Source organism: Talpa occidentalis, unplaced genomic scaffold (genome assembly GCF_014898055.3).
Source record: "Talpa occidentalis isolate TD23 unplaced genomic scaffold, MPIMG_talOcc4v2.1 talOcc4.13, whole genome shotgun sequence".
NCBI lineage: Eukaryota > Metazoa > Chordata > Mammalia > Eulipotyphla > Talpidae > Talpa > Talpa occidentalis.
In genome coordinates, this window is record NW_023601322.1 from 62,392,661 (window position 1) to 62,416,234 (window position 23,574).

Genomic DNA, 23,574 nt, shown 5'->3' on the forward strand with positions numbered 1-23,574 from the left:
CTGCTCTGTCTCTGGTAAATCCTCTCACTCCCCACACCTCTGGCTTATACCCCAGTTCTTGTATGCATAAATAAATAAATCTTTAAAAAACTTAGAATTTTAGATATAGTTAATATAAGACATAAATAATATTTAGATATACATAGAGACACGTTTTATCTTCTATCACACAAGTTGTTAAACTCATAATAAATTTTTTAAATAATATTTTAAAAGTTTCGTCTTGGTTTCTGCTAAGCTATCAACTCCTAATTACTCATTCAATTTTGGTGGATATAAGAGCATAGATTGATAAAACAATGACAACAACAAAAAATAGTCCTCATTAGCAAAGAGAGTCAAACTTAAGGATATAATGTTGAAATAATAGGACACTAGGAATTTCTTCCAGCAACAAAAAATAAGCCAAAAAAGCGGGGAAAATAAAAGGAGAAAGGGATGAAAAAGCTGAATACTGATAGCCACTGAAGATGGATGATGGCACATAGAATACTTAATTTAATATTCTACTTCTGTGTATATTTGAAAATTTCCATAATAAAAGGTTTTTAAAACTATTGCAATATTCTTCTTTATTTAAGATCTATTTATTTATGCATACAAGAGCTGGGGTACAGACCAGAGATGTGGGGGGTGAGAGGACTCACCAGAGACAGTGGGAAACAGAACAGTCAGACTGACTGAAATACACTGCTGAGGGGAGCAACAGATGAGGCAGGAGAGGTCTGCTGCGCCTTGTGGTAGCTCTCTGGCCAGCCGGGGATCGAACTCATGCTGCAGTGGTTGTGGATTGCTTCACAGTTCTGTGCTTAACCCCCTGCGCCACCAGGGAGGTCCTATTTCAAAATTTTTATTTTTATTTTTTAAAGATTTATTTATGCACACAGAGCTGGGGTTTAGGCCAGAGGTATGGGGGGGGGGAGGAGGGTGAGAGGCTTCACCAGAGACAGAGTGGGGAACACAACAGGCAGACTGACCGAAGTACACTGCTGAGGGGAGCATGTGGGAATCTCCCTGGCTGGCCAGGAATTGAAACTGCGCTGCGGTGGCTACGGACAGCTTCACAGTGCTTCTTCGCTCAACCTGCAGCGTCACCGGGGTGGCCTGGAGGCCCTATTTCAATATTCTTTTTTTTTTTTTCAATATTCTTAAAGACATTTTATTTAAAGATTGAGAAATTTCACTATACTATTAGCAGAGTTCTTTTCCTAGCATCTTAAAAAAAACTAGCAAGATTTTGACTGTAGATATATAAATTAGTTGATTATATTTATACTTTATACTTAGAGGATATAACAAATAATACAATAATACGAAGATGGATGGAGAAAAGGAAATTGCAGCATTTTAACCGGCATTTATATGAATATATACCATATTCTATTATCAACTTATCTTCCAAAAATTTTAAGTATAGTGTTAGGTTAGCCAAAAAAAGACAGGTTCTTCTATGTATCATCCTCCACCAAAGAAACAATCAGTGAACATATACTTACTTGGTATGGGAAGAACAACAGAAGGTGGAGGCTGGCCATGTCCTTGGGGAACAGGAAGTCTCATGTTGTGGCCAGGACCTGGGCCTGGGCCTTGGCCTGGGCCAGGGCCAGGGCCAGGGCCAGGGCCCGGGCCTGGCATCGGAGGCATTAACATCCCGGGAGGTGGAGGAGGAGGAAGTCCAGGAGGAGGTGGAGGGAAAGGAATCATGCTTGGCAGAGCAACTTCATCAACAACCAGGGGATCATTTCCATGATCAAACTGACAAAGGTCACCAAGTACACAAAATCCTCTTTCTATAAGAATGAAAGAAAAAAATCTTATTATGACCTACTTAGAGTTCAGAAAACAAAGAAAAAAACCCATCAATCTGATTTATACAGCACTTCCCTAGGGGGTCTAAAGTCCTCTTGGTATTATTCTGTTAATCATGACATATCCCTAAGGTAGAAGCAGGTGTTCTCTCTACTTTCTACACTATGACACTATAATATATTGAGATAGCAAATGACACAGAGTGAGAAACAAGTAACTAGTCACTAAAACACAAACCCACTAGCTATTACTATGTTTTCATAATAGAAAGATAAATATCTACTAACAAAGGCCGGGGTAGGTGAAAACAAGGGAGCTGAACTAGTTGACCTAACTTCAACTACTTATTTTCATATTATTCTAAAGCAACCATTTTTCTATATATTCACAAGCTGAGACTTTAAAGTATTCAAGTGGCCATTAAAAAACCCAGATTATTCACTGCAGCATTGTTTTTAAGAGCAAAATATAGACACACTCCAAAAGTGCGTCAATAAGGAATAAGTTAAGGTCATTTCTCCAGTACTGCAGAATACTAAGAAGCCTAAAAAATATAAAGTTCTTTATATATTAATATAGGGAGATTGCCAGAAAATATTGCTAGATTTTAAAAAAAAAAAAACACCCACTATGTAGAAGAGTGTGAATAAACAAGCATTTGTGTAATGAAGTGGGGAAGATAGATGCATTTGTTTATATACACATGTATAGACTGTGTTTAGAAAGATATATAAGAAACATTAAAATGGTCTTGGGAGGGGGCCTCCCTGGTGGAGCAAGAGGTTAAGCACCGCACCATGAAGCAATCCGGAGCCTCTGCAGCACAAGTTCGATCCCCGGCCGGCCAGGGAGCAACCCACATGGCGCAGCAGACCTCTCCTGATTCCCCCGCTGCTCCCCTCAGTAGTGTATTTCAGTAGATCTGCCTCTTCTGTTCCCCACTCTGTCTCTGGTGAATCCTCTCACCCCCGCATCTCTGGCCTGTACCCCAGCTCTTGTATGCATAGATAAATAAATCTTTAAAAAAAAAAAAGGCCTTGGGAAAGAGCTCAGTGGTTGGGAGACAATGGTAAAACTGAAGCTGTACCTGACTTAGGATATGATTTTATTTCCTATTTGTATAAGTATGTAAAAAGTTCCTTTCCTATATATAAAAATACATACATTCTATATTTACAGAAAAATGCTTATGATATATCTACTATTTGCTTCAAAATAATATAGGCCAGGAAGAAAGAGTATAGATGAAAACGCAGGTGTCCAAGATCCTGGATACAAAGCCCTGGAAACATTAGGGTTAATTATAGTATCTTGTTGACTTAGAAATATTTAAATAGTTCTATAAGAAAAAAACTAGAACACACACACACACACACACACACACACACTGATCCATTCACAGAATTAGAAAGTCACCAAGTTAATAGTGTAAGTCAGTTACATATGCTTAACAAATTCCAAGCACCAAACATACCACAAAGAAATCACATCCTACCAATTTTTATGGTATACATAGTGTCTGAAATAACAAAAACAATAAAAAGCAACTGAAGGGTCAAATCTGAACATTTCTTGACAAGAGTCAAAATATTAAATCAAACAATAATTAGCATATGCTAAAGAAGAGTCTCCTCAATTATCCTTTTAACAAAATCTGGGCTATAATGATAAGTGTATGCAAATATAAGCAACATTTGCTTTACTATTACTTTTGGGTACAAAAGAGAGTTTTTACCATCATAATCTCTGCATCGCCTCTTTGGTGGTGGGTTTCGACCAAAAGAATTGGAAGAGCTGTGATTGTTATAGTAATTAGACCAACTCTCAGTTGTGTTTTCAGAATGGTGCGCAGGTGCGATCACAGTAACAGTGCTGGGAATAGACTGTGCCCCAGAAGAATACTGCTCAGAAGAGTTTGGAGGTGGTGCAGACACAGGCACATAGGAACTCTCCAAGTCGTTTCTTTCACTCTTAAACTTTGATCTTTCCCTATGCTCTGCTTTAGAGACAATATAAAAACAAACAACAAAAAAATAGATCAGAAATTTATGTTCTTAAATTTTATTTTCTCACAGAATAGGAAAGATGAAAATATTGAATGAAAATTACTGAGCTATCCATATTTCCAAGTACTCTCATTATTAATATATTCTAAGAGCAGAAACATCAACAATGTCTCATATGTAACAATAACGTGTAAAATCACCTTTCATAACATCAACATCAATTTAAAATGAAGAAAGGCCAGTTTCTCCACTGACACTTAATAAGAATGCTATCCAAGAATTGATTCCCCAAACTGATATCCCAGGAGATCAGTGGCTGGGATGTCGGCACGTAAGGTAAATTTTTTCCTTTTAGTTTTATAAACTGCAGGCAACCTTACAGCAAACCAATTATTTTGGGGGAGAGTGGGAGATTTTTTTTTGATGGACGTGTATTAACTTCTAATGTGAAAAACTATTCTTAAAAAGTCAATGTTTCTATCCACTTCCTAGAGTGATAACTTTGTTGATAAATGGACATGTTTCAATTATGCAAAATGACCTAAGTCTAAACATGAATTATGATACAGTTATATGAATAGTTTCTTGTTAGTCAAAACACCTTGATTCTATCCCAAGAACAGAGGCCCTATCTTTGTACCAAAATCAGTATTACATTTTTTTAAACCATTCCAGTTTCTACATAGTTCAGACACATTAAAAGTACATTTACCTTTAAGCAAACAAAATTCTTGAGCCCTTGTGATATAGTAAGATAATATTTAGGGGGATGCCTCATCTACTCACCAACACTCCTGTTTGGATCCCGGTCTTTGCTGCGTCCCCTACTTCGACTTCTACTCCGACTCAGGCCTCGGCTCTTACTGCGGCTTTTACTCCGACCTCTTCTCCAGTCATATTTCTCACGGTACAATTCACTCCGTTCATAGTACCGGTCATAGTCTCTCCACTTACCATCTTCTCTTTTTTTCTCACGTGTCCTATAATACACCGATATAAAAGCCATGTGAACACTATAGAAAACAAATCTGCAAGCAAATCAGTAGAAAGCTCTAAGACTGCCACATAATTCCTCTAATCCACTATGTAAAAAGAAAAGGTATTCCCTCAACTGCAATGGGTGGGGAGAAATGAAAAAGAGGTGAATCCAAAATAAGAGGAGGAATAGGGGAAAACAGAAATTCAAAACTATAAAAGAAAGAAGTCTCAATACAAAGTTTTCCTACACAAAGACCATTTTATTTTATGGCAGGCTGATGATTCAACATCTAAGCTGCGCTACTAGTAACATAAAATGCTATGGATAATTTTAACACTGAGCACCCCTAACCAAATGGAACATTTCATTAATATTCTCTAAGGAGAAAGCTCCCACCCCTGAGCTCTTGGGGAAAGCACATAATGATGACTGTTTATAAAAGGAAAATAAAGTATGACAAAGACAAAAAGCAGAAAGAATGAAAGGAAGAGATTTAACACTCTCTTCCTTTAATCAGTTCTTAAGAGAGTCAGACTATATGTTAAAAATCCTGTAATACCCTTATAAGGTAACTGAAAAGTTATCAATGTCTTTCTAATAATTAAACACAAACCTTCGCTCACTAGATTCTGAACGAGTCTTCTGGGGACTAGGATATTTCTTTTTTCTGCCATCTCGTTCTTCTTCTACTGGCTCCTGAAATACCTGTATGAAAAAATTTATTAGAAATAAGAAGAGTTCTTCTATAAATTACAAAACAGATTTATCCAATCATCCTTCTGGTATAAAAGGGAACAAATAAATACAAAGAAACAATTATGAAGTAAATCACATACAAAAAGTTAGGCAACAGGGAGAAGTAAAAAAGATGCTGAAACTACTGTAACAGCAATATGATAATTTTTAAATGTTAATTTAAAGTAGAAATAGCAGTGGAGAAAAACAGCAATTCATTCTTTAAATTGAAAAAGTAAAAATAGCATATCTCTATTTATAACTATCATATAGTAAAACAGTTTTTTTCCTAGTTATAAAACATATTCAGGGGCCTCCCCGGTGGCGCAGCGGTTGAGCGCTGGGTTGCGAAGCTGCCCGCGGCCTCTGCAGCGCCGGTTCGATCCCCGGCTGCTCCCCGGCCACCGGAGGAGGGTCCCACATGGCGCGCAGACCTCTCCTGCCGCCCGCTGCTCCCCTCAGCAGTGTACTTCGGTCCTTCTGCCTGCTCTGCTCCCCGCTCTGGCTCTGGTGAATTCTCTCACCCTCCCGCGCTTCTGACTGTACCCAGTGCTTGTATAAATAAATAAAAATAAATCTTAAAAAAAAAAAAAAAAAATATTCATACCATAATTCATTTAAGGAAGGCTTTAGATTTGTTTCAGGGAAAGGGTTTTAGGATCAAATAATTAAATTAATGAGTAAGACTAAGTATTTTATGTAAATTAAAAAAAATGGTATTGGGACTAATGAAAATGTTATGGTTTCCTAAAGTCTAACAACCAAGACTCACCAGAAATAGAGAATTAATGGTTGCATTATTGTCTTTAAACAGAAGTTAATCTCAAAAGAAGTACAGTCTTTACCAAAGTTAGGTGAAATAGTATCATTTGGCAAGAGCTAAGCAAGTGTCACTTAAAAGTAGTAGAAATATAAGTATCTAGTCAGGAGTGAATGGAACAAAAGCTAACAATTTGATAAATCTCAGGCAACATATTTTGCTCCCCACTCTGTCTCTGGGAGTCCTCTCACCCCCTGCACCTCTGGCCTGCACCCCAGCTCTAGTATGCATGAATTAAAAAAAGTCTTAAAAAGAAAACAACTCAGGCAACATAAAATGGAAGCCACAAGATGGCAACCATATGGTGCTTAGAAAAACATTATATAATCAGACTACACTTAAAAACCATTCTCTCTATCAATTGACAGGACATACAGAGAATATATTACTCCATTGGGATGCAATCAGCAAAATCCAAACAGTAAAACACTCTATAGGATAAATGATTGAGTTTCTGCAAGAAAACAAAATTTACAGAGGAAATGAGTAAAAGACACGTAGGGAGGTATTAAAAGTGGGATTTAAAGAATAAAAGAGATGTAAAAGAAACCAACTTTGCTCTTTTTCCTTCCTTTTGATATTCTGTATTTTCCAAGGATTTTTTTAGATGGACAAGTATTAACTTTTAACGGGGAAAATTATTCTTGAGAAAAATCGAAGGATTCAAGAAAAATAAAACATAAGTCCACAGAAAAATGCATAAACATCTTAACCCCATGTACCGCCAGAGAGGCCCTGGTTATTGGATCTTAATGAATAATGTTTCTAGAAATGTTTATGCATTTTTTTGTGGACTTATGTTTTTTCTTGAATCCTTTGATTTTTTCTCAAGAATAATTTTCCCCGTTAAAAGTTAATACTTGTCCATCTAAAAAAATCCTTGGACAATACAGAATATCAAAAGGAAGGAAAAAGAGCAAAGTTGGTTTCTTTTACATCTCTTTTATGAAGAGATGTAAAAGAAACCTATGAAGCTAACTGCAGCCACTGCAGCATGAGTTCAATACCTGGCTGGCCAGGGAGCTACCCACATGGCGCAGCAGAACTCTCCTGACTCGCCTACTGCTCCCCTCAGCAGTGTACTTCAGTCAATCCACCTGTTCTGTTCCCCACTCTGTCTCTGGTGAATCCTCTCACCCCCACACCCCTGGCCTATACCCCAGTTCTTATATGCATAAATATATAAATCTTTAAAAAAAAAAAATCCAAAATCCAAAACCCATTTGCCTATCAACCCCAAAAAGAAAACGTGATAAAGCCATATAAAGAAATACTATTTAGCCATTAAAAAAAAATCAAGCACCGGGCCTCCCTGGTGGCCTAGGGAGTTAAGTCTCAGTGCTATCTCTGTGACAGCCTGACTTCCATCCCGGCCAGGGAGCTAACACACATATGGCACAGCAGACCTCTACTGTTTCACCCGCTACTACCCTCAACAGTGTATTTCAGTCAATCCGCCTGCTCTGCTCCCCAATTCTGTCTCTGGTGAATCCTGTCACTACCTGCATCCCTGGACTACACCCCAGTTCTCTCCCTTTTTTTTTTTTAAGATTTATTTATTTATTTATACAAGCACTGGGTAGAGTCAGAAGCGCGGGAGGGTGACAGAATTCACCAGAGTTAGAGCGGAGAGCAGAGCAGGCAGACTGACAAAGTACACTGCTGAGGGGAGCAGAGGGTGGCAAGAGAGATCTGCGCGCCGTATGGGACCCTCACCCAGTGGCCGGGGATAGAACCAGTGCTGCAAAGGCTGCAGGCAGCTTCACAACCCAGCGCTCAACTGCTGTGCCACTGGGAAGGCCCTACACCCGAGTTCTACTATGCCAGAGTAAGTAAATAAAAATCTTTTTAAAAAAAATCAAGTACTAATACATGCTACAACTTGAATGAAACTTGAAAACATGCTAAGAAGTCAACACAAAAGATGACATATTATATAGTGCACTATCCAGAGTAGGCCAATCTGTAGAGACAGAAAGAATGAGTGATTGCCTAGGGCTAGGGCTGGGCTCCAAAGCAAGATGTTTATTTTCTGACTTTTTACTATAATCAATTATATGATCAGCTTTTTATTTCAAAATAAAATTACACTTCCATAAATTTTCAAGAATAGTACCCAAAATCCCTATATTTTAGATTCACCTATTGAAGATTTACCCTATTACTCTCTTTACCTATCCATACCCATAACTTTTTTCTGAATAATTTAGGAGTAAGTCAAATACATTACCTCCCTTGGCTCCTAAATACTCATAGTGTGTATTTTATTTTTATTTATTTTTTTAAGATTTATTTTTTATTTATGCATACAGAAACTATTTTCACTCATGCAGCTTGATTTTTGAACCTACACTTTCATCATATAGTTAGTTTTGTGGGCATAAAAGAATTACAAACGAACTCTGCAAAATTTCCTTCTTGGTTCAAACAATTAGGATACCATCTACAATCATGTCTTAAATTCTTCTAATCCTTTAAATTGAATGAACTAAGGACTGATAAAGATTATGCTTCAAACCTCAAACCCTGAAACTTCAATAAGTTAATTACTTTTAAATAGGGCAACACTGAACTAAGAATGATACTGGTAATGGAATCTAAGAAGTTCCCAAAAGCAAAAGAAAACCTTGCATTACCTCTTCTTTAATTTCTTCTTTTTCTTGGACAGGTTGTTTTGGCTCAGGCTTAACTGGTTCCAAAGGTGGAAGGTAGTTCTTAGTATAGAGACTTTCAAAAAGTTTATCCACAAAACCTGAAGTTTCTAAGAAGAAGAAATAATATTTAAGTGTTGCACAAACAACAAGTTAGACAATGCTACTGGCAAACCTGAGGAAAATGGGACGTCTTATACACTGGTGGTAGGAATAAAACTGAGCCTAACTCTAAGGGGGAGAATCCCACTCCTGGGTCTTTAAATCCTTTGAACACAGACAGTGATACGTATACAGGATTATTTCTCTGGCATGTCAAAGCAAAAGACTGTAACAACCCAAACTGCCACAAATAAAAGACTAAGCTATGAGACAACCATACAATAGAATACACAGTAATTATAAAAAGAATCAACAAGGATAACACCAGATTCAAAGATATAGGATGAAATAATTGTATCTGTTTACATTTGCATAAATACTAAAAAGACAAAGGTTGTATACTGAAGGCAGAAACAGAAGAACAAGTGAAAGAAACTTTTCATTGTATACATTTATATGGCATAATTGCTCTGCCTCCTCAAAAAATTTAATTAAAAACATTTTTAAGTAGTTGAAAAAATACTGACATGAAAATGATATTAAAGTATCTTTCATATTTTACATAAAAGCTGCTCTATTGTGTAACATTTTCAGACTAGTTGAATGGAAAAACCAGATAAACTTATTAAAAATATAAATGTCAAAATATTTACAAAGTTATTGAAACCTAGTTTAAATTTAAATAACTTTCATTGGACCTACTGTAAGCAACAGCTAAAGAGCATATTAAAAGTACAACACGGGCCTCCCCAGTGGCGCAGCGGTTGAGCGCTGGGTTGCAAAGCTGCCCACAGCCTCTGCAGCGCCAGTTCTATCCCCGGCTGCTCCCCGGTCCCCGGAGGAGGGTCCCACATGGCACGCAGACCTCTCCTGCCACCCGCTGTTCCCCTCAGCAGTGTATTTCGTCAGTCTGCCTGTTCTGCTCCCCGCTCTGGCTCTGCTGAATTCTCTCACCCTCCCGCGCTTCTGACTGTACCCAGTGCTTGTATAAATAAATAAAAATAAATCTTTAAAAAATAAAAATAAAAAAAAAAGTACAACACACTATGCTTACACTGCAACTGTTACTCACGTCACATAAATTTGTCTAAAATGTCAAATTAATTTTTCTTCAGAAAAACATCTTCCTATGAATTTCTTTACATTATTTGTGTAGTCAGCATTTTCCATGACTACAAAACCGTTAGCTCTTGTTGGCTATTGCACACAACGTTAAAACAACGAACAAATTAATCAACACCTTCAAAAACTCTATGATCAGAACTTTCATCATATGCTTGTTATTTCTAAAACATATTTAAAACATGCATTACTTTTGTCAGTTAAAATACATGTAACCCATTGAAAGAAACAAAGCATCTGATATTAAATAAGATTCAATATACTATTAAATTTTTACTATTAAATTTTCTAAAGCACATTAAAGAGTATACTACTTTAAAACCATTTTAATATATAATATAAACATATATACAGGAATCTAGAACTGTGCTGTCCAAGAGAGTAGCAACTAGTTACATGACATTAAATTAATTTAAATTAAAAAAATCCGGGCCTCCCTGGTGGCGCAAGGGGTTAAGTACAGCACTGTGAAGCTATCCGCAGCCAATGCAGCATGAGTTCAGTCCCGGGCCAGGCAGGGAGCTAACCACATGGTGCAGCAGACCCCTCTTGTCTCACCCACTTAGCCCTTCAGCGGTGTATTTCAGTCAGTCCGCCTGTTCTGTTCCCCATTCTGTCTCTGATGAATCCTCTCATACCCCCACCCCTGCACCTCTGGCCTATACCCCAGTTCTTGTATGCATTAAAAAAAAAAAAATCAGCCCCCCACCCCCGCTCAACGGTGGCACTGCGGTTGAGCACTGGGCTGCGAAGCTGTCCGCAGCCTCTGCAGCGCCGGTTCGATCCCCGACCACTGGCGAGGGTCCCACATGACGCGCAGACCTCTCCTGCCATGCCCGCTGCTCCCCTCAGCAGTGTCAATCTGTCTGTGCTGTTCCCCGCTCTGGTGAATTCTCTCACCCTCCCACGCTTCTGACTGTACCCAGTACTTGTATAAATAAATAAATAAATAAAAATAAATAAAAACAACAACAACAAAAAAAAAATCAGTTCCTAAGCCACATTTGCCACATATCAAGGGTTCAAAAGCTGCTAGCAGCTGGTGAATTTGAAAGTGAAGATAACAGGTAAATTTTACAGGACAGTGCTAATCTAAAGACTTCTATGAATAGGCAAGTGACTTTATCTCTGATGGCAAATTTATGGTTGTTCATTTTCTGTTATAATTCTTCCCCACATGTATTGGTTTTGCAACTTCGAAATGTCACTAAAAACCCTCATGGTTTGTGTGGAGATTTCTTGACCTACTAAACATAGAGCTTCCACATGATCCAGCAATTCCACTCCTAGGTATTTACCCAAAGGACACAGAAACATCAATTCCAAAGAGCACCTGCACCCCTAAGTCTATAGCAGCACTATTTACAATAGCTTAGCTTTGGAAACAACCCAAATGCCCAAAAATAGATGACTGGATCAAGAAGATGTGGTCCATATACACCATGGAATATTACTCAGCATTCAAAAAAGATAAACACATGCAATTTGCAGCAACATGGATGGATCTGGAAGGGATCATGCTCAGCGAAATAAGCTAGAAAGAAAAAGAAAAATACCGGATGGGCTCACTCATAGCAGGAATCTAGAAAACTTAAATAAGGGACCAGGAAAAAGAATAACTATAAGAAAGAAAATATCAAAATCAACAAACAACTATGAACCAGAGACACTCTATGGGGGGTGGGGGGCGGGGAAAGGAGGGATTGGGGTCAAAATAAGAGGTAAAATAAGGGGGTTGTAATTGCATGGGGAACATAAACATAAAATTTAAATTAAAAAAAAAAAAAAAAGAAAAGAAATGAGGGCCTCCCCTGGTGGTGCAGCGGTTGAGCGCTGGGCTGTGAAGCTGCCTGCAGCCTCTGCAGTGCCGGTTTGATCCCCGGCTGCTCCCCGGCCACCTGAGGGAGGGTCCCACATGGCGCGCAGACCCCTCCTGCCGCCCACTGCTCCCCTCAGCAGTGTACTTCGGTCCTTCTGCCTGCTCTGCTCCCCGCTCTGGCTCTGGTGAATTCTCTCACCCTCCCGCGCTTCTGACTGTACCCGGTGCTTGTATAAATAAATAAATAAAATAAAAAATTAAAAAAATAAAAAAAAAGAAATTATATTGAAAATAAAAAAAAACCTTATGGTTTATAATAAGGCATATTTTTAGAGATTTATTTACTTATGCATACAAGAACTGGGGTACAGGCCAGAGGTGGGTTCGGGGGTGAGAGGATTCACCAGAGACAGAGTGGGGAACAGAACAGGAAGACTGACTAAAATACACTGCTGAGGGGAGCAGCGGGCAAGATAGGAGAGGTCTGCTGCGCCATGTGGGTTGCTCCCTGGCCAGCCAGGGATCGAACTCGTGCTGCAGAGGCTGAGGATTGCTTCATAGTGCGGTGCTTAACCCCTTGTGCCACCGGGGTGGCCCTATAGTAAGGCATTTTTTTAATGTCTAGTAACAAATGCTTCTTATCCCAAATGTCTCTGTTAAGTTTAGTTTTTCTTCATCTTTTTTCATGGTTCTACATTTCATAATTCATCTTTAATAAAAACTAGGTCATATAAATTAATTCATGCAAAAATTAAAATACTCATGTATCGGGAAAGACTTGAGATTTTAGGGGTATAAAAAGCCTTAAAATGGACCAAAAAATCCTGTGTTTTAGATTGAGAAGTTATATTTACTATCTTTTCTTTTTCAGTAGGTAATTGAGTTAAAGGCTATCTTCTCATTGCCAGTAGCTAGATGAACCAAAAAGTGCGTATTATCCACATTCCTATTCATCCATTCAACAATATTGAATATCTTCTATGTGCCAGGCACTGTAGGTTCCAAGTCTCCACTTACAACAAAGGGAAAGACAAAAGGGGGCCAGGAGGAAGAAGGGGAGAGTCACACACAGATGAACATGTAAATAAAGATAATACATCAAAAAATATATATTAAACATGAGAAGTGACTAGTGCCATGAAAAAAACAAACAAAGCAAAGTTGGAAAGAGATGTGAACAGAGGCATGAGGCATATGATATTGTTCACAGGCTGCTCAGGAAAAACCGCTCTGAGAAGCTGACATTTGAGAAGAGACCAGAAACCATAGGGAGGAAACCATGTTCCAACAAGGGTAAAGAGAGTTCAAAAGCCCTGAGTTGGGAACATGTCTGCCATTGAGGGGGTGGGGGGGAATAGCTAGAATGTGGCTATAATGAAGTGAGGGAGGTGGGAGAAGAGAAGCCAGAAAAGCAGCAGGGGATACTTCCTGAAAGTTGTGTAGACCATGGAAAGCAATGTATTTATTAAAAGATGGGAAACTGGGCCTCCCTGGTGAGGCAAGGGGTTAAATCTCAGCACTATGAAGCTATCAGCAGCCACTGAACCAAGAGTTCCATCCCCGGCCAGAGAAATAACCCAAATGGCACAGCAGACCTCTCCTGACTCACCCGATGCTCCCCTCAGCAGTGTATTTCAGTCCATTTCTCTGTTCTGTTCCCCACTCTGTCTCTGGTGAATCCTCACACACACACACACCGCCCACACCTTTGGCCTACACCCCAGCTCTTGTACATATAAAATAAATAAAAATAAACCTTTAAAAAAAATAAAAAGATGGGAAGTTTAAGGCATAAAAAGAAGAGGACCATGCCCATCTCCTCTTCCATATCATGTAGCCACAATCAAGAGGTAAACAGTTTCATTGTCCTAATAAAGAGCAAAAATAAGCAGCTTAATTATCCTTAAAAGTAATGGGGGGGGGGCTTCCCCGGTAGCGCAGCGGTTGAGCGCTGGGTTGCGAAGCTGCCCGCAGCCTCTGCAGCGCCGGTTCAACCCCCAGCTGCTCCCCGGCCACCCACATGGCGCGCAGACCTCTCCTGCCGCCCGCTGCTCCCCTCAGCAGTGTACTTCAGTCCTTCTGCCTGCCCTGCTCCCCACTCTGGCTCTGGTGAATTCTCTCACCTTCCCGCGCTTGTATAAATAAATACAAGTACCCAGTGCTTGTATAAGTAAATAAAAACAAATCTTAAAAAAAAAAATTAATTAATTAAAAAAAAAAGTAATACCCAGGCCTCCCTGGTGGAGTAAGGGATTAAAGCACTGCACTAAGAAGCAATCCACAGCCTCAGCTGCTTAAGTTCGATCCTTGGCCGGCCAGGTAACACACATGGTGAAGCAGACCTCTCCTGTCTCGTCCGCTGCTCCCCTCAGCAGTGTATTTCAGTCAGTCTGCCTGTTCTCTTCCCACACATGTGTGGGAAGAATCTTCTCTCACTCACACCCTGTCCCCGCATCTCTGGCCTGCACCCCAGCTCTTGTATGCACAAGTTAGTAAATCTTTACAAAAAAAAATAGTAATATCCCCCCACCATCAACTAGACCCTGTCACAAGTCACTTAGGACCCAGTCACCTAAAAAGGATTATAGCCACCACTGCCTCAATATAGAAAAGCAGCAGAAAAGGAAAAAGTTCTGCCAAAATACATGATAAATAATGAAGCATAAATATATTTAAATATTCTAAGGACTCTGACCAGTTTCTTTCAAGCTTATAGCTTCAAGATTTTATTATGAAGTTTTAAATTTAAAATCTTTACCCAAGTAATTTAGGGTACATTATGGTTACCTTTTTGCAAAAAGACGTCAAGCTGATCAGCACAAAAGGCTTTCAATTCCTTCTCAGGTTTGTCCTTCTTGACCAAAGCTACAACATAGTTTGCTAAGGCTGAAGGGTCAGCATCACATCTAGTTAAAAAAAAGAGAAAAAAGCATTGAAACATTTTTTTAAAACAATGCTGTCATTAATGAAACCATCTCCATTTTATAAAGCTAAAAGTCAAAAGCTATTTTAAAAAGTAATTGCACACGGGGCCTCCCTGGTGGCGCAAGGGGTTAAGATGCAACCTACGAAGCTAACCCCAGCCACTGCAGCACAAGATCGATCCCCAGCCAGGGAGCAACCCACATGGTACAGCAGACCTCTCCTGACTTGCCCGCTGCTCCCCTCAGCAGTGTATTTCAGTCAGTCTGCCTGTTCTGTTCCCCACTCTGTCTCCGGTGAATCCTGTCACCCTCCCATACCTCTGCCTGTACCCCAATTCTTGCATAAATAAAAAAATCTTATAAAATAAAATAAAAATTAAAAGTGAGAATGTAAGATGTCCCTTTAAGTATTATTAGCCAACTCTTTAGTAGCTGTAAGAAAGAAAATAAAGCTCTTAGGATTAGAAAAAGAAAGGATAAGGGAAGTGGCATAAGGGCAGCAGAGATAACCTTCATCTACTTCACCTTTTTTTTTTTTTTTTAAAAAGAGGCATGTATTTTTATTTATTTGTTTGTTTGTTTGTTTGTACATGCACTAGGTACAGTCAGAAGCAGGGGAAGGTGAGAGAATTCACCAGAGCCAGGGCGGGGAGCAGAGCAGGCAGAAGGACCGAAGTACACTGCTGAGGGGAGCAGCGGGCGGCAGGAGAGGTCTGCTCGCCATGTGGGACCCTCCTCCGGTGGCTGGGGAGCAGCCGGGGATCGAACCGGCGCCGCAGAGGCCGCGGGCAGCTTCGCAACCCAGCGCTCAACCGCTGCACCACTGGGGAGGCCCTACTTCACTTTTTTTTTCCCAGGTCAGTAGTAACCCAACTTTGACATTCAAAAATCACTATGCACAAGCAACACATGATCCCTGAGTTGCCTACTTCTGACATATAGCAATCTGTTAGACTTATTATCTTATCTAATTACATGAAACTGAAACTTTTCAGGGAGTATGTGCATGTATATATAAATACACACAGACACATACAATTCTGCTTTCCCCATGAATGTACTTTAAGTAATACATCTCCTTTGTGACTTTGTAAGGTTGGTGTGAAGTTAAAATGAAAAGAATCAGAGTGAGAGTAAATAAAATTATTATGCAAGCAAAGTGACCCTATCCCTATAAAACATTACTCAAATTTAATCTTGTTCAGTAATCCATGGGCCTCCAGGAAGCCACAAAGTTTCAGCTCATATGTATTAATACCATTTCTATCAACCTTATGATATTAGCAAACAAAAGAAAAAACTACCAGCACCTTTAATTCCTTCTAGTCTATATTTTAAAAACTCACAATTCAATAAAATAACAAAAATGTTTTTCATTGTCAATATTAACATTGTTGTGGGGGGCCTCTCCGGTGGTGCAGCGGTTGAGTGCTGGGTTGCGAAGCTGCCCGCAGCCTCTGTGGCGCCGGTTCGATCCTCGGCTGCTCCCCGGCCACCGGAGGAGGGTCCCACATGGCGCGCAGACCTCTCCTGCTGCCCGCTGCTCCCCTCAGCAGTGTACTTCGGTCCTTCTGCCTGCTCTGCTCCCCGCTCTGGCTCTGGTGAATTCTCTCACCCTCCCGCGCTTCTGACTGTACCCAGTGCTTGTATAAATAAATAAATAAATAAATCTTAAAAAAAAAAAAAAAAAAATTGTTGTGGGGAAGGCTATCTTTTTTTTAACATTTATCTACATACCAAATTCTAAAATAGCAAATTTCACTGACAGTTAATTTTACAAAATCCAGAGTTAATTAAAAGAATTATGAGCAAGTCAAGGGTCAAGGTACATTAGGAAAGGGTGGCAAAGATGATGAGACTAGATTCATAAAAACATGTAATTTGAACAGCTCTCCTGCTCACTTGTGACTATGCCTCTCTTTCATTTTCCTTTTCCTAATAAACCTGTCCTTTTAAAACGTTAAAAAGCGGGGCCTCCCAGTTGGCACAAGGGGTTAAGCACTGTATTGTGAAGCGACCTGCAGCCTCTGCAGCACGAGTTCGATTCCGGACCAGCTGGGGAGAAACCCACATGGCACAGTAGACCTCTCCTGACTTGCCTGCTGGTCCCCTCAGCAGTGTGCTTCAGTCAATCTGCCTGTTTTGTTCCCCACTCTGTCTCTGGTGAATCCTCTCACCCCCCACATCTCTGGCCTGTACCCCAGCTCTTGCATGCATAAATTAACAAATCTTAAAAAAATAAATAAAATGTTAAAAAGCATAACAAACCATACAATTTAAAAGGAACATTTTTGTCAGTAAAAAATATAAACTAGGGGGCCTCCTGGTGGTGCAGGCAGTTAAGTGCTGCACTGTGAAGCTGTCCACAGCCTCTGCAGGGCAGGTTCCATCCCGGCCGGCGGGCGAGAATCCCACATGGTGCAGCAGACCTCTCCTGTCTCGGTCACTGCTCCCTTCAGCAGTGTATTTCAGTCAGTCTGCCTGTTCTGTTCCCCGCTCTGTCTCTGGTGAATCCTCTCACCCTCCCACACCTCCGGCCTGTACCCCAGTTCTTGTATAAGTAAAATAAAAACCTTAAAAAAAAATGCCAATTTCCTTCAACTCTTTTTAAAAAAACAAAACAAAACAACAAAAAATGTTACATATGCCACATTCACCTTGGCTATTCTATAAACACCATAAAGCAAAGATGTGGCGGTAGACTTACGTTCACTCCTGAAAACAGTAAGATATTTGATCAGTACAGTGCTGACCAACATTCAAACGGGGGAGGGAGGGAAGGAATCACATTTCTACCTTTATTTCGGAATTAAGATCCTGAATAAGGAAGGTATTCCAATCACAGAAATAAAAGGATTTTTAAAAATATGTAAGGGGCCTCCCTGATGGGGTTAAAGTCTCAGAGCTATCAAGCTATCGACAGCCACTGCAGCACAGAGTTTGATCCCCAGCTAGGGAGCTACCCACATGGAGCAGCAGACCTATCCCGTCTCACCAGCGCAATTCAGTAGATCTGCCTATTCTGCTCCCCACCCTGTCTCTGGTTACCCCTCTCACCCTCTGCAACTCTAGCTTATACCCCGATTCTTATATGCATAAGTAAATAAAAATAAATCTTTAAAAAATAAGTAAGAATGGGGCCTCCCCTGGTGGCACAGCAGTTGAGCGCTGGGCTGCGAAGCTGCCAGCAGCCTCTGCAGTGCTGGTTCAATCCCCAGCCGCCAGCGAGGGTACCACATGGCGTGACAGACCTCCCCTACCGTGCCCGCTGCTCCCCTCGCAGTGTATTTCGTCAGTCTGCTTGTTCTGCTCCCCGCTCTGGTGAATTCGCTCACCCTCCCATGCTTCTGACTGTACCCAGTGCTTGTATAAATAAATAAATAAATCTTTAAAAAAAATAAGTAAGAATGTCAGAGAGAGGCAACGCTATTTTCTCTAGCATTATCAGAGGCTTCAGGAGTCTCATGACCTCATGGATAACATGCTGGGTAAGGATATGAGGTTTCTAAGGAGAAAATGGGAAAACAACAGAAAACTGAATAAATAGGGTAGATTAAACAAACCCAGCTATCTTACACATATATTTAGTATTCAGACTCTGAAAAACAAATGCATAACTAGATTACTTCAGATCAAATACATTTTGATGGAATGATGTTTAAACTTCTACACCACATACAAAAACACATTTATTGCCAAAGGAATGGGAACATTTAAATTTAACAGTTCCTAACATATATCCATAAAGTACACTATGAAGGAAATTGCTGGTCTGAATAAGAAGTCACACCAACTGAATGGTGAAAGAAACTTAAGTACTCCTGGGAATTAAATGCTGTAATTTTCTGTACCCTTTGATTGTTCTTATTTATTCTTTCAATACACTGACCCTTACTAACTATATAACATTTTAAACTGACAATTACAGTACTGTAGTAGTTATGGTACCATTGCTAGTAGTAGCCCAACAAGACTTCCAGAAGTGTGTCAGAAAAACTAAAGCAACTCGGTCTACCCTCGCCCCCGCAACCAAACCACTTCTTATTGCTCTTATTCAAGAACTATCCAAGAAAGGGCCTCCCTAGTGACACAGCGGTTGAGCGCTGGGTTGCGAAGCTGCCCGCAGCCTCTGCAGCGCCGGTTCGTTCTCCGGTTCGTTCTCCGGCCACACAGGGGGAGGGTTCCACATGGCGCGCAGACCTCTCCTGCTGCCCGCTGCTCCCCTCAGCAGTGTAGTCAGTCTGCCTGCTCTGCTCCCTGCTCTGGCTCTGGTGAATTATCTCACCCTCCCGTGCTCCTGACCGTACCCAGTGCTTGTATAAATAAATAAATCTTTAAAAAAAAAAAAAAAAGCATCTTTAGAAAAAAAAAAGAAGTATCCAAGAACAGTATTTAAAACTGTGACGCTATTTTTTTGGTAACCAACGCTTATGGATATTCATTTCTACTTCATTAGAGGGACAAGCATATTGTGGAAGGAAAAAGATTTAAAATCTAGACACAGGAAATACTCATCTAAAAACTATTGTTTTTATTTTTTAAAAAATTTATTTTACTATTGTTTTAAAAAGGTCGTACCAGAATAATCAATGAATTCTCTATCTTATATATACCTAATTTGTAAATATATATACATGCACAAATTAAGTGAGCCATTCAAGATCAGAGAGCATACCTGTGAATCTAAATCTCAGCTGCAATCCCTCAACTGTAAAATCTGTTTCACAAGACACATTTTCCTAAGACACTATTTCCTAATACACTGCTGTACAACAAATTAATGTATGCTAAGTCTCAACCAGTAGTCACCTTTCAGTGAAAGACACAACAACAAATTTCCTAATGCTTAACCGAAGTTACAACTATGCGGACTCCTTAAAAATCACATCTTATGGGGCTCCCTGGTGGTGCAAGGGGTTAACCGTCAGCACTAGGAAGCAATCTGCGGCTAATGCAAACTGAGTTTAATTCCAGGCCAGGGAGGTGACCACATGGTGCAGCAGACCTCTCCTGTCTTGCCCACTGCTCCCCTCAGCAGTGTGTTTCAGTCAAATGCCTGTCCTGTTCTGTTCCTGGCTCTGTCTCTGGTGAATCCTATCACCCCTCCCACCCCCGCACCTCTGGCCTACAACCCAGTTCTTGTATGCATAAATAAATCTTAAAAAAAAAAAAATTGCGTCTTGCATAATTATATTGTAAGGACATATTTCAATGATTTATCTTTTAATTTTTTATCAATAAAAAGAAATTAGAATAAACTTTTATTAGGGGAAGTTAAGAGAAATGTTGCCTTAAAAATGTCTTATTTGCAAAAACCTCCAATTTGTCTTTTTCCTCCCTAATGAAATTTCCATTGCAGGTATATGACTTATCTGCTGAGCAGGCACATCACTGAAAGAGATTTCAGACACATACCCAATCCTAAGACCAAAGAGTAAAGGTCCTTCCTTACCTCAGGCCCGAAGCCAAGAAACACGACTAATAAGCTCTTACAGTCTGTTTGCTTTCGGAAAAAGTCAAGACTACTTAAAACCTTTTCCACCTTCAAAAAAACTGTTTCTGTGTATGGGATTCATTTTAAGTTCCCCTTTAGTCTTTGTTTCAGAAGCAAGACAATTAATTTAGTAAGCCAAAGGAAAAGCATATGAACAGTGTATGAACAGTGAATAAAAATGTTATTTTTTGTTTTTTAATATTTTTTAAAGATTTATTTATTTATGCGTACAAAAGCTGGGACACAGGCCAGAGATCCAAAGGGGTGGGGGAGGGAGGGGTGTTTGAGGAGTCACTAGAGACAAAGTGGGGAACAGAGGGCGAGTCAGGAGAGGTTTGCTGTGCCATGTGGGTTTCTCCCTGGCGGCCGGGGGACATAGCTTCATAGGTTGCGACTTAACGTTACCCTTGCGCCACCAGGGAGGCCCATGCTCATATTCTTTGAATAGTAATTATACCTAAGGTAAACCTGTCCCAGGAAATCCAAATACAGAAAATACTATTGGTACCTAAGTTATTAAATATATATGATAAAAATGAAAACAGTATTACTAACATAAAAAGTAAGCTCAAAGTAACTTTTCTTATTGTTGAATGTATGAAACATTAGACATCTAATAGTTACACAAATATAAAAAAAATGCTTTTGACATGTCAATTGAGGAAATAAGAAATTTTACTTTGAATATGATTACAGCTACACAAAAATTCATATACAAAATAAAAACTGGAAATAAACATATACAAATAATTTTATTTTCTCTTTCTATACAATGCTTTCATTTTTAATTCATAAAAAAGTAAATTTAGGAGGAGAATAACTGATAAAACAGTTGATTTTATCAAAGTAACTATTCAATTCTAAGAAGCAGTTAATATATTAAAGATATACAAATACTGCTACTTCTATTTTTTTCTTCTGAAATTAAAGATCTCATCCTCCCCTTAATTAATTAGGGGCTTCCAAGAACAAATATGATGTGGAAGAAAATACCTCTAGATTTTGTTTAGGGGAAAAATATATTCATATTTTTGTCAGTTGCAAACGCCATTGTGATTAATATTTGGACTACCATTTCTGGAACAGCAGACACTAGATAGCCATACGAAGAAAATTACACTATATCAAAAAAAACACCTTATTGGGGCCTCCCTAGTGGCGCGGCGGGTTGAGCTCCACACTGTGAAGCTGTCCACAGCCTCTGCAGCACGGGTTCAATTCCCGGCTGGCCAGGGAGATACCGACATGGCAGGGTAGACCTCTCCTGCCTCGCCCGCTGCTCCCCTCAGCAGTGTCTTCAGTCTGTCTCTCTGGTGAATTCTCTCACTCTCCCTCGCCTCTGACCTTACCCCAGCTCTTGTATAAATAAATAAATATTTTTTTTTTAATAAAGATTTATTTATTTATGCATACAAGAGCTGGGGTGTAGGCCAGAGATGCAGGGGGTGAGAGGATTCACCAGAGACAGAGTGGGGAGCAGAACAGACAGACCGAAATATACTGCTGAGGGGAGCAGTGGGTGAGATAGGAGAGGTCTGCCTCACCATGTGTGTTGCTCCCTGGCCAGGGATCAAACTCGTGCTTCAGAGGCTGCGGATTGCTCGTAGCGCGGTGCTTAACCCCTTGTGCCACCAGGAAGGCCCCTAAATAAATAAATCTTAAAAAAAAAAAAAACAACACCTTATTTTTCTAATTGTCAACCTACCTAAACATACATATGAGAACACAGGTTCTTTTAAACATTTCCTGAGTGTTTACTTGTCCTTCAGTCACTGGCCGAGAAATGGATATAAAAACAAATAATTAAAGTACAAAAATAACAAATGGTAAAAAAAACTAATAATGAAGTTATAACACTGTGCGAAGATGATAGAAACACTGGTAGGAAACATAAGGCTATAAAAGAAAACTTCTGGCTTCTAGACTGTAGCAACTGGGCCAGAAAGAATGAAGTCAGACATACTTAGGAGGCAGACCTCAAAGGACACAAGAACAAATCTGATCTCAACTTAGTGTACTTAAAACTTGCTAATAAGTCTTCTGGTCAAAATAAGTTCTTTTCTGGGCCTCCCTGGTGGTGCAAGGGGTTAACTCTCAGCACGATGACACTATCAGCAGCCACTGCAGCAAGAGTTCAATCCCCTGCCAGAGAGCAGACCCACATGGCACAGCAGACCTCCCCTGTCTTGCCCGCCGCTCCCCTCAGCAATGTATTTCAGTCAATCTGCCTGTTCTGCTCCCCACTCTGTCTCTGGTGAATCCTCTTACCCTAGGCACCTCTGGCCTACACTCCAGCTCTTGCATGAATAAATAAATCTTTTTTTAAAAAAAAGTCCTTTTCTATGAAATGGTGAACGGTCTCTTTAAACAAGTTCCACAGATTAGAGGGACACTCATTCTTAGAAGCCATTAACTACTTTAGAAAATAATCAGTACTTCTCAATAAGAACATTACTCCCACCCCCTCCCCAATACTTACTTAACCCTGGTAGTTTATTTATCATGGAGGTCAGGTCTAACAGCTGTTAGGTGATGATTTTTCCTCCCATTTGAGCAACTGTAGAGATTGCTAGTCAGAGTTGAACTTGATAAGGATTATAAACCCATAACAGGGCCTCCCCTGGTGGTGCAGCGGTTGAGCGCTGGGCTGCGAAGCTGCCCGCAGCTTCTGCAGCACCAGTTCGATTCCCGGCTGCCGGGGAGGGTCCCACATGGTGCGACAGACCTCTCCTGCCGTGCCCGCTGCTACCCTCAGCAGTGTATTTCTTCATCAGTCTGCCTGTTCTGTTCCCCCCTCTGGCTCTGGTGAATTCTCTCACCATCCCGCGCTTCTGACTGTACCCAGTGCTTGTATAAATAAATAAATAAATCTTCAAAAAAAATTAAAAAAAAAAATAAATAAACCCATAACAACATATAAACTCTAGACAGAGTTCAAGTACAGTATATACCCCTCCATGTCCAGGGAACCAATAAACATAAACCAATAAAGTTATTTCATTCTATGAACCTTACTGTTGCCTTTTCCATCAAACTCATAGATGACAACATATTCAATCTACTAGTGCACTTAAAAACATCTTGATATGGGGTCTCCTTGGTGGCACAAGGGG

The 23,574-nt window shown here is 39.9% G+C and overlaps 1 protein-coding gene across 4 annotated transcripts in view; it reads right to left on the bottom strand.

Annotated features, from left to right (window-relative positions):
- Positions 1–23,574, bottom strand: part of RBM27 (RNA binding motif protein 27) — a 78,209-nt gene that overhangs the window by 48,927 nt on the left and 5,708 nt on the right. For 2 of the 4 annotated variants that reach the window (XM_037509010.1, XM_037509008.2), the window contains exons 2-7: positions 14,831–14,949; positions 8,986–9,110; positions 5,408–5,499; positions 4,602–4,795; positions 3,545–3,805; positions 1,497–1,790 (exon numbers count right to left, since the gene is read on the bottom strand). In XM_037509010.1, coding sequence (XP_037364907.1) covers positions 1,497–1,790; positions 3,545–3,805; positions 4,602–4,795; positions 5,408–5,499; positions 8,986–9,110; positions 14,831–14,949 — 1,085 coding nt within the window. Of the gene's footprint in view, positions 1–1,496; positions 1,791–3,544; positions 3,809–4,601; positions 4,796–5,407; positions 5,500–8,985; positions 9,111–14,830; positions 14,950–23,574 lie in introns of all 4 variants that reach the window. The other 2 variants (XM_037509009.2, XM_037509007.2) reach the window with 1 other exon arrangement.